At 41.3% G+C, this 11722-nt stretch overlaps 2 protein-coding genes across 3 annotated transcripts in view; both read left to right on the top strand.

The window, feature by feature from the left end:
* The first annotated feature begins 1284 nt into the window (after positions 1-1284).
* LOC116692624 (transcription factor HES-2) lies at positions 1285-2267 on the top strand. The gene is made up of 4 exons (XM_032521067.1): positions 1285-1433; positions 1534-1629; positions 1744-1831; positions 1938-2267. Exons 1-4 carry the CDS (start codon positions 1344-1346, stop codon positions 2261-2263), a joined length of 600 nt encoding a protein of 199 aa, XP_032376958.1. The 5' UTR covers positions 1285-1343; the 3' UTR covers positions 2264-2267.
* A 1094-nt stretch (positions 2268-3361) lies between these two features.
* The window catches only part of acot7 (acyl-CoA thioesterase 7), a 65807-nt gene continuing 57446 nt past the window's right edge, over positions 3362-11722 (top strand). The window contains exon 1 of one of the 2 annotated variants that reach the window (XM_032521065.1): positions 3362-3724. In XM_032521065.1, the coding sequence (XP_032376956.1) occupies positions 3675-3724 (50 nt within the window). In that variant the 5' untranslated portion in view covers positions 3362-3674. The remainder of the gene's footprint in view (positions 3725-11722) is intronic. The other variant, XM_032521066.1, reaches the window with a different exon arrangement.

Raw genomic sequence — 11722 nt, 5'->3', positions numbered from 1 at the left:
TTGACGGGTCGGTAACAGACAGCCATCTGGTCACCGTGGCGCGTGCTGCGCGCATGGTTCCCCTGAGTGCAGTGGTATTCGGTTTTAATGTCTCTCCAGTTTTTATTTAAAATCCCCAAAAAAACTCCAAGCTGTAATTGAAAGTTTGATTCATATCCAGCATAACACAATGGTCGTTGGTAATAAATACCACTCCACAAGGAAATAGTCTAAATAGTTTCAAGATCTACTAAGGTAAAAACCATGGAAGGTTTATTTTATATTTTGCGGTGGCTACTGTGATTATAGTCCATCGTCCCTGCGCACCCTCTGTTTTTCAGCCCCCACCGCCTTGCGTGAGGCGTTGGTAGCATCAGGATACACACCCTCCAGGTAGAGACCCCCTCCCCGGGCAGAAACAGCATAAAACGTCACATGCTAAACTATTGTTGCCAAAATCTTAGAGCAGATGTTATTTGAAAGTAGCGTGGCTTGGGTATGAGATTGGAGTAAGAGTCTGTATCTCGGTGGTCACGTTTTCATACACGCAAGCCTGACCCCTATGCCAGTAATGTATGTATTGCACCCTGTTGTTCCAAGTCTGGATATTTATTTTAAAAGGATATTGAATGTAAAGGATATGTAATCAAACTTGGGCAAATTACACACAATAAATACAGTAAAACTGTAGTACATTTTGCTATTCCAAGCAAAATTAAATTCAGCAGGAAAATGAATCTCAATAATACAAACTTAGAAATTGTAGATGTGGTGAATATACATATATATTTATAATACAATGAAATCTATGTTCCATTGTTAGATCTCAAAATAAATAAATGCTATATAGCCTATATTTGGTTCCCAGCCACATATGAGCAGTGCGTAATTACGCATCAGCCTATTTATTGTCTATTATTGTGTTTACGAATAACCTATCTCATCTTCTATATGCCAAGTAATGAACCTTATTGTGTATTATTTAATATGATATAAATTGTAGAGTTTGTTGAACTGATATTTGACGAATGATCCTCCGGTGCGTCCAAGCAGCATCTTTACGCACACATTTCTTAGCTTGTTGACGCAGATTTTGTTTTATTTGGCCTATGGATCCCAATGCAGACAAGCACTGCAGTTGTCACGCATGGATTAGAGTAGAAAACAGATGGTTATCTTACTAAATTTGATAGTTTTGTGTTGTTTCCATTGAATACGTAGATAGTCCAAATCGTTTCGTGTTGGCTTGGGGGCGTTAACCGACGCCACGGACCCGCATATATACCGCAGCCCTGGGCCGTTAGAGACACATCTTCTCCGACTTCTGTTTTGGACGCTGCTCTGGCACAAAGACGAAGCTGAAAATGTCTCCAAACATGACTTGTGAAGCTCTCCAGTCATTTTCTCCAAGGGTAACTGTGGCCAAAAGAAAAGAGGCTCTTGAGCTCCGAAAGGTAAGCGAAGTCACTGAATTATGTTCATTTTCTGAAACATGTTCTGATGATTAGCAGTTAATGTAGTGAATGAATGCTAAATATGATGTGTTCTTTCCAGACAATGAAACCTTTGATGGAAAAGAGAAGGCGCGCCCGTATCAACGACAGCCTGAACCATTTGAAAAACCTCATCCTTCCCCTCACAGGCAGAGATGTGAGTTATTATATCCATTCAAATACATGCAGAAAATGTTTTTCAGATATACTTAAGTCGAGGCAACGTTTAAGCTCATATGTTTAACATTTTCCTTTTATTTATTTTTTCCAGAAGACTCGCTTCACCAAGCTTGAGAAAGCCGAAATCCTGGAAATGACTGTGAGGTTCCTCAGCGACATTCCCCCTGTTAGCACGAAAAGTAAGTTATGGTTCTGCTGGTTTAACACTTTTGTTTATAAATACATATATGAACTGCAATCTCGTCATTTTTGAACTGCAAAACTAACCTGTCATTGTCTTTTCAGATTCCGCTGACAGATACAAGGAAGGCTACAAATCCTGCCTCCAGCGCGTCTCTACTCTGCTTCCCAAAACGAGCCTGGACCAAGACGCGTGTCAGCGGGTGAATGAATTCGTCCAGCAGTCCACGTCCGCCACCCCAACCTGTCTGAACTGCTGCGCTCAGAGCTCCAGGACTCTCCCCCAGATCCAACAGAGACTCCTGAGCCTCAAATCCAGCTTCAGCTCCAGACTGGAGAGCCAGTCCCGCAGCAGCGGCGGCGCAGTGGCTCCCTGCCTCGCGCAGTCCGGCCCGCAGGCTGTCAGCGCTGCCATGTGGAGACCTTGGTAGATTTCGTTAGTTACAGCGGCCTGCTTCTCCAAAAATCCTGTGAGAAGACTGTAAAGTGTTTTATATGTAGGCAGCATGTTGAGATGGCATCACTTGTACATATGCAAAGTGATTCACCGCCTCGCTTCCGTTGATGAAAGACAGAATTCAACGTTAAATCGAATTGGTTGAGTATTATATACTTACGTTTTGCGCACGAGTCTGTTGTCCTGTATGAGTTGACAAGTTTAGACAGTCGTATTTTTTTTTAAATCTGCATGTATGTATACGTTAACTATTTAGTCCTCTTTGCGGACTAAGTGATTATGGGCCATTGAAACAGCCCTGTAAGACCCAAAGGGTCAGTCTGTATAAATTTGCACCATAGACTTCAGAGTCCTGAGTCTGTGCAGATGAACTCTGTAGACATATAATGTGTCATTGTAAGTATCTCTGTTGGGATGTGTTTTATGTTGCTATTTACAGCAAATTTAGTATATATGTTATATAACCACAAATAAAACGACGATGTCGTGGTAAACTGTTGTGTTTTTGTTTTACACTTTATGGTCCTTTGTCAAAATTTGCCTGTTTGACTATTACTCTTTTCCCATGCGTGATTACGTATCTTTAACGCACAGCCACGAAAGGTGGTACAATGGCCATAGGCTACTATGGAAAACGAAAAGAAAACGTTATTTAACAGGCATATGGTTGGCACACTTCACACAACATGATAAACTGAATTATGCCTTGCATTACAATCACAGGGACAAAAGGCTTGAAAGGCAGCAGAAAACTATGTTTCGAGGCTGCCTCGCTACAATAGGATCATAAAAATTAAAGCGTCTCCAGACTTTCAACTGAACCAAACATGAAGTAACGTTTCCTTATATGGAAACATTTCTGTTTAATGTGCAAACGCCTGGGCGACATATCTGTCAAGCGGATGTTAACACAATGAAAACCGTTAGTCAGTGACAGTGTGACCCTGCGCCGGGATGGATGTTGTGGTCAAACGCGCTTACAACATGCAACTTGAATGTGCGCCTTCTGTTGATGTTCGAGTCGGTGTGGTCTCTGCTGCCCTCCTCCGGCGGCTGTGGGTATTGACATAGTTCTGTTTGGATTTCCGTTGCACAGTCTTGGCTTTCCCATTTAGCTCTTTGAAAGACACCGGCTGCACGTGAGGTAAAAAGGCGGTCGTTCGGTTTACGTAATCTCTAAACCCACAAATGAGCCATACTGTACAAAATATCCTCTTTGCATAGTACTTTACATATGAGCCATTTCTCAAAGAGACCAGACAGAGCAGCCGGCGGACACCAGGGGAGTCTGATTTCCGTTCACATCATACAGGAATCGCGCTGCAACACGAGACCAACACACTCGGGACCTCCTCATTATCATCATCGTCAGCAGCAGCAGCAGCATGTCGGTACCGCAGGCGCTCGAGGCAGCATCCCCCCTCCAAATATGCAGGTACGACGTTTGATACGACACAATAACACATGTGCGAGCGACATTTACATGCTAATAACGTGCTGCTGGGTCGACATAATACGAGGACAGCGCGACTACCGGCGTCGTTTCTAACAGGATAATCCGCTTCGTGTCCGGGTAAACACAGTGACCTGCTGCGCTCTGCCGGGTGGTCGACAATGTTCAATCTTGGCTGGACTATGATAAATCAAACGTCGCGTTTCCAGGTTATTTAGCTTGTGTTCCCGGCAGAAGTGAAGACCATTTATTTCCTAGGCCTATGTATGTGGGATAACCTTAGCGCGGTTAGCACCGGTAGAACACGCTCTAAAACTACCAAGGACAAGGTCGCCATCATTTTACCGAAGCTCCAATAAAAGTTTAATTTCATACCGTGTAGGCTTGAATCCGTTTGCTATTATAAGCTAAATAGTTTTTGTTTCTGCGGTGTGTGGTTAAATTCGCGTGTAGTTGATCCTTGATTATTTAATAAGCAGATGAATTAAGAACACCCAAAGCTGCTGTGTGGGATACAGTGGTAATGACTAACTATTGAAGTACCTTTAGGATGAATCGGGTTTATTCCCAGCAGCATGCAGAGTATGTTGTACTTGTGCCCGCCTGTAGGTGGAGCCATTTAGCTCTGTCACAGTCATATGTTACAGTACAACAGCTCTGTATATGTACTCAGCTGGTTCAGAAATAATCCCTGTCAATTCAGGTGAAAGCCATCTACATTAAAGGTTGCAGTGTTGTTGTGATGTACAACATTTTAGAGCTAAAGACACACAGTTTGTCCCATAGCTTTAAATTCTTCCTTCTTTTGTGAGAAGTCATTAATATACAGTTTATGCCCAGTTTCATTTTGTCAGTTGGATTCATTGAAAGCTTGGTTCATGTAGCTACTAGCTCCACATTTTGACACACAAACTGCTTTGGTGCATGTTCGAAAAGAAAGAGGACATTTTCAACCTGAGATTTAAGACACGTATGATATGACAACTCACAACTTGAGTCAGTAAGTTGTGAGTGGTTTGGTTATATTAAAGGCTGACTTCAGCAAACAACTTGAAAGTAGATTCTACTCTTGAGTCTGTCATCATATTTAGCACTCAATGGTAGTAAACCTTTTACAAACAACTCACACATCCAAAAATTCTTCTGTGCATGTGCGTGCCCAGGATATGTTTCCTTTGTTACAAGGACTCAATGGTAGTAAAATCCCATAGTCCCTTCAATTACCCCTTAAGAAATTCCCACAAACATGTCATAGTAAAGTTGAGCGGTAATACGGTATACCGCGGGGTCTTAAAAATAGCAACTGAATCCGTTTCAAAACCATTGTGAAAAAATGCAATGCACTTATATAGGAGACAATGATTAAAAACTGTTTATTTAATGCCTACGAATGCGTGGTTGTCATCACGTGACAGTGTGGAGGAGAAAGAGAAAGAGGGGGGGAAAAGATGGCAACGTGTGCACCGAGTGACCTGGTCTTGAAGAAGAACACTACTTCTGCGGTTTGGCAGCATTTCAAGTTCCGAGCTAATGAAAAGGGAAAGGTGTTTCAGTAATAGTGTTTGCAGTGTAGGCGTAAGCCAACAGTTTGGTGACACCGTCTGAGCCTTACATCATAATTTTTAATTAGTCATGATAATACCGTAACCCGCAGTAAAATATAAACCTGTCCTCTCCGACAGATGAACCTTTGCATTGCATTGATACATGACCTTGTATCAAGAGAGTAAGCAGTTTCTAGGTGAATGGCCCTGCTTGTCATACAATTGAAGATAATGAGGAGATGTTTTGTGTCCTCAGGCAAAGCTGATTTATTGAGGCGTCCCCCAACTCTCAGAAGTCCATCTTCTAGAACTGGATCCAGCTTAAAGATGGTGCTGCCTTTTTTCACTGTTTTTTGAGATGATAATGCAGCAATCTCATTCTGGAATCTCTCTCGCTGACAAAAGGAAATTACTGAGTTCTCACCTTCTAAGAGTTCATCCAGTGCCAAGTTCTTCCCTTTGAGTGAAAATCAAAAAGCTTGCATTTCTTGCTGCACATCCACCATTGATGTCCCATTAGCACTTGAATGTTCAAGCTGCAACTGCTTTCTTTGCTTACTCAGCTTCAGCAGGGTTTCTTTCAGTCTGAGGATCCATGCAACTGCAACTTTTAATCTCTGCCAATCAGAGTAATAAGTTATTAGCTGTTTGGTGGCATTTACGGTGTTAATAGTTACATAACCAGCACGATTCGCTTAACCTCTGGATCATCACTAGGGATGCTGAAATCCACAGGCAACCTTGGCCACTTATCTTCTGGATCCTATAGAAAGGTTGGGCTTTCAACCCATCTTTGGTTGACCAACTTTTCTGCTTTCAATCCTCTTAAAGCGTCATCTGCAGGGTTTAGTGATGTGGGAACATAACTCCACTGTGACACGTCTGAGTTGTATCTTATCATGGAAAATCTGTTAGTGACAAAGGTTAGGAATCTTTTGTCCTCATTTCTGATATACTTTAGAACTGTTGTACTTTCGGTCCAAAAGCGTGAATCTTCAGTGGGAGCTGCAGCTCTAATTGAAGCATCTTGTCAACTTTAATGGCAACAACAGCAGCAGTGAGTTCCAGACGAGGTATGGTGATGGGTCTTAGAGGAGCCACTCTGGATTTGCCAAACAACAACTTAACATGAACCACTTCCTCAAACTTCTGCTTTCTGAGGTACGTAACTGTGCCATATCCATTTTCACTAGCATCTGGGAAATGATGCAGTTGTGCACTTACAATCTTTCCAAATCCTTTGGGCATGATACACCTGTTGATTTGAAATTAGCCATTTTCTGTAGATCTATCAGCCACTTGATCCAATTCTGCTCAAAAGGTGGAAGTATGAGGTCATCAAGCTTTTGCCTACTTAACTCCTGCAGCAACAGTTTAGCAGGGAGAATAAATGGTGCCAAGAACCGCAGTGGATCATAGATGGAACTGATTACAGACAACATGCCATGTTTGGTGTGAGGTTGCTCCTTGATCTTCAGTTTGGAATTTGAAAGTGTCCGTTTCTATACATCATTGCAGAACTAAGCCCTCTCTATTGTCAGTTTCTCTCTGTCCAGATCCAGTTCAAACAAGTTCTGTGATTTGTGTTCTTCTGGAATACTTTGAAATAGGGCCCAGTTGTTACTGATCCATTTTGTGAGATTGAATCCCCCTCTGCTGAATATGGCTCTTAGATTCTTAACCATGAGGAAAGCCTCCTTTTCAGAAGAGAGAATTTTCAGAAGATCATCCATGTAGAAATTTATTTTGACTGTGTCAATGACTTCTTCTGGAAAGCTTGTTTAATTATCCTCAGCAGTCTTCCTAAGTGCAAAGCAGGCACAACTGGGTGATGATACAGCCCCAAATAAATTAACAGTCATACGATACTCAATCAGATCACAGTCCAGGTTACCTTCAGGCCTTCATAAAAATCTTAAAAAGTCCACATGCACTTCTGCAGCCTTGACTTGGTGGAACATGGCTTGAATGTCTGCCATCATGGCTACACGATCTTGTCTGAACTGTAAAAGGACTCCTATTAAGGAGCTGTTCAGGTTTGGGCCTTGTAAAAGTAGACTATTAAGAGAGATACCTTTAAAGTCTGCTCCACAGTCAAACACAACACCCAAGGTTCTCTTCTTTAAGATATACGCCATTATGCGGTATATACCACACCTTACCTTACATGGTTCTGATGCTGCGGCATCTGTTCCGCATAGCCTTTGTTAATGACATCAGCAAGAAATTTTGTGTACTCCTCATGATAACTTGCGTCCTTCTGAAGCCTTCTTCTCAAACCACAAACACATTGCTTGGCAATGCAGAGATTGTTTGGCATGGTAACGTCTTCTTCTTTGAAAGGCAGTTTCAATTTGTAATTTCCTTTTATGAAGCTGAACAGAGCTATCCATAATTTACTTTCCTCCCTTGACATCTCCTCTTGGTCTTTGGAGGTTACCTCATTGAAGTCAAGGTTGTATTGGTTCAGCAGTCTCTTTTAAATTCTGTCGACCCCAGTTTTATTGACAGTAACCCCAGGGTGACCACTCAAACTTTGCTTGTTACTGTTTCCCTTTAATGGACCATTAACCACCCACCCCAATAATGTTTTGATAGCATATGGTCTATTGCCCTGACTGTTAATAACCCCCCAAGGCTCCATCAACTGGAGGTATTGGTACCGTTTAACAAGTCCAAATTAGCTTTTATACGAGCTATTCCAACGTCCTTTAAATATGTCCACTTAACCAAGTCCTCTTCACTGATAATGTTGTCTGTTGACTCAGGCATCTCCTCTTGAGTGAAAACATCAGGAAGCTCAAGTGTTTTCCAGCAAACTCTGAGATCTCTAAGCCTTTGATAATGTAACTTGGAACTGCTTTATTGTGACTCATGGTGCGCAAATGAATTTTTGCTCTTCGTCCCACAATGTTCAATCACTTTTCTGAACAGAAGGTGCCTGTACTTCCTGGATCTAGAAAAACTGTGCTATTCACTTGAACCGGCAGAACAGGAATGCTGGGATGAGTTTGGTTGCAGTGTCTGCAAGTATGCGCCTGCCTCAAGTTTTGCTTACATGCCCTGTGCATAAGCAACCAAAACAAAAACCCTTACCCTTTAGAAAGTTTAACTTGTCCCAATGTGTCTTTTTCTCCAGTTGTGGACATCGCTCCAATGCATGACCACGTGTACAATACAGACAGGAATTCTGGTTCGGGTTGTCACAGGAGAGATTTTCTTTTTGTGCTTTATTCATTTGAGCATCTGACTTTAACTCGTCAGAAATAGACACAAGTCGCAAAACTGTTTCTTTTGAAAGGCGTTTTTATTTGAGACTTGCTTTTGATTCCTTTCTGAGATGGAGTGTCCTGTATGCCACCAAAGACGGGATCGGAAGCAGTTCTCACCTGTTCTCAATGAATTTGACAATGTCAGTGAAACAAGCTCTTTGGTAGGTTTGGTCCAAGATTTGGCATGCTTGTACTCTCCATTGTTCTCTGAACTTAAACGGAAGTTTCTGAATCACAGTTCTCATGTTTGCTGGCATGTTTAGCTCTTGTAAATATTCAAGCTCTTCCATTGTATTGGAACATTCATGTAGATACATTGCATAAGCTTGGAGTCCTTTAATGTCCTCTGACTTGACAGTTGGCCAGCCAGTAATCTTTTCCATGTAGGCTGCTGTAACCTTTATTTTGTTTCCAAAATGCTCCTTCAGTAGCTGCTTGGCAACAGTGTAACCTCTTTCTGGTGTCAAATGAAAGCAGCTGCGGTCTCTTGGCTGTCCCTTAATAAATTGTTCAAGATAGTATAGACAGTCCTCCTTATTGTTTGTTTTTGCTTCCACACAATGCTCAAAGGCTTTCATAAATTATTTAAACTGCAGAGGATCTCCATAAAAAAGGGAAAGGCAGAAAGTGTGAGGTTTGTAACTGAACAAGGAGCGATGTTATTTAATTCTGTTGTTGCTGCAAGTTGTACAGATCTCTTGGCGCTTGAATATTAATTTCAGATGGTAAAGAGGAATGAACAAATGCTGGGTTTGTTTGCCGTTCCAAAGGATCCAAACTTACTTTAGGTATTTTAGGCATCTCTTTTTGAACTTTGGCATCATCACGCTTAATGTGATGAGGTGGGTCCTTTAAATACTGTTATAGCTGCCTATACACAGGCTCGTATTTTTTTTCTTCGAATTGAGAGATCCAGGAATGTCTTTGTGTTCAAACCCCTTTTCAAAATAAGACTCCATTCCATCTGATTTTACCCTTGAGACATTGTTGTTGTCACAAGCTTAGAGAACAGCTAGCTTAGCCATAGAAGCTGCAATTTCAGTGTCCAGCTCAAGCTGCTCCCTTGTCCTCCTTAAGATCTCTACCTGCTCCTGCAGCAAGGCAAGGCAAGGCAGCTTTATTTGTATAGCACATTTCAGCAACAGGGCAATTCAAAGTGCTTTACACAAAATCAGTTAAAAAACAGTTAAAAAATAAAAACAGATGAAACACAAGACTAAGCAGTTAAAAATAAAAAGAGAGAAAGGTTAGAGAAAGGCAACATCAAAAGCGTATGCATATCCTTTAAAGCAACAGCCCGAGCCAGAAAGGGAGCCTTGTCTGCCTCTGCTTCAACTTGTGCAGATGAAATATATGCACGAAATATAAGAAGATGTTTTACCACTTTTGGAACTTTTGTGACTTATTTGTTGGCTGGAAGTATTTGATGCAACATTTGAGACACTATCATGAAGCTCAACCACAACCTCATCAGCAACAACAGGTTGACTTTGGACATCACCCAACCAATTATTCACATTAGCAATAAACCCCTTCACATTCAAAATTTTTGCTTGTTACCATACTTCCGCCGCTGTGTGGCGGGGCTGCACGGAGAGTAAGAGGAGAGATCCAACAGAGACACGGTTTTACAGAAGAAATGGGTTATGTTACGCAAAATTAAACCATATCGATATAAACAACATTGCAGCAGCTGCGAGGACGTTAGGTGCACCGGTGCGAGCTAGAGGAAAAATATGACTTGCGCCCTAGAGCCCTGTGAGCTAACAGACACTAACACTGGTCACTGCTGTTGTCGGAAAACAACACAGATGGGATAAAATGTTGCGTTTACTAGTAAACTGTTAAACCTTGAGACCGACCTTTAACCGACTGCTATCTGTTGAATTTTCCTCACGTTACTCTGTCCTCTGTGACTGTCTACATCTAGAAACTAAGCTGCAGGGAACAACTCTAACATGATCAGACAGTGGTTCACGGAGCGGTAGATTGGCTTTGCAAAAAAAAAACGGAGCGTTCTATGAAATTACGCATTTAAAATATTGCTCGTTCACACAAATTTGATCGTGAGAAGCCAAAATCATGACTGTGATTAAAATTCAATTAATTGTGCAGCCCTAGGACCTAGCCTTGTCTTTGAATTAACTTTCACTCGACTGAAAGGTTCTTGACTGTAATCTGCTTTATTCATAGTTAATCTAAAAAAAACTCAGACGGCTTAATGCTTTTCTGCTCACCTTGGATTACAGGAATATTGTTGTCTGTAACCCTGACACTAGGCCACTATTGCTTTCTTACTAATGTGGTAGTTCAGGTTTAAGCTCACGCTGCTATTGCTTGCCCAGCTAAATGTCTATAATGCAAATGTAAAGTTTTTTCTCAGGCTGCTTTTGTTAATACTAACGTCTTTTGAAAATTCAACCTTTTGTTCAAGTAATGGATAATCAACTGGTGTGTGTCTGTCTGTGCAAACATGCACAGGATTTTGGTGTTTGCTTTAAATTTGTATAGTTGTGTGTGTTTGATGAATACCTTTCTTACCTGGTAATGGAAGATTGTCTGACTAAAACTTGTGATATAAAATCCCCTCCCCCCCAGTCACTTCTTTGTGCTTTGGTGTGGGCGTCAGGACAGAAATCATGCCACGATATGCTTTTCTGAAACTAATCCACAGTTTTTGCCTTTATTCTACTCACCACAGGTAAGCATGAGTTGTTTTGTGTTTGCTTCAGCCACCAGTGAGAAGATAGTGATTATAGTCTATGTAGTTGTTAATGGTTCTGCCATTAACAACGAGTAAAGGTTAATTTAAAGACAGGGCTAGGTGTGCCTTTTCAGATATTTCTAAACCATAAATAATTAAATAAAACACAGACATAATTTAGGTGTGGTGTGTGGGTGTTCCAACTTTAAAAACTGAGACGTATTGGCAATGGAAAAGTCTGTACACCATGACCTGTATATAAAATATTGGTATATTCTAGATATTTGATATTCAAATAAATACAGTATACTTTACTAGGTTCTTTTAACCACCGAGACAACGTCTCATACCTCAGTGATGAATTACTTTAGATTGTCGGTGCATTACAAAACATCACATACAGTATGAGGAATTGTTGACATAGTGCTCCTGTGAGATTTATGTGGACATTGTAAAGGGC

This window comes from Etheostoma spectabile, chromosome 7 (assembly GCF_008692095.1).
Source record: "Etheostoma spectabile isolate EspeVRDwgs_2016 chromosome 7, UIUC_Espe_1.0, whole genome shotgun sequence".
In the NCBI taxonomy this organism is placed as follows: domain Eukaryota; kingdom Metazoa; phylum Chordata; class Actinopteri; order Perciformes; family Percidae; genus Etheostoma; species Etheostoma spectabile.
Note: the sequence above shows the minus strand (reverse complement) of the source record. Positions and strands in the feature narration are given on the sequence as shown.

Bases quoted from the DNA above. Each gene is read 5' to 3' on its own strand.
- LOC116692624 (XM_032521067.1), top strand. From the start codon at position 1,344: ATGTCTCCAAACATGACTTGTGAAGCTCTCCAGTCATTTTCTCCAAGG. The intron at 1,434-1,533 runs GTAAGCGAAGTC...TGTTCTTTCCAG, and splicing joins AGGCTCTTGAGCTCCGAAAG to ACAATGAAACCTTTGATGGA. The intron at 1,630-1,743 runs GTGAGTTATTAT...TATTTTTTCCAG, and splicing joins TTCCCCTCACAGGCAGAGAT to AAGACTCGCTTCACCAAGCT.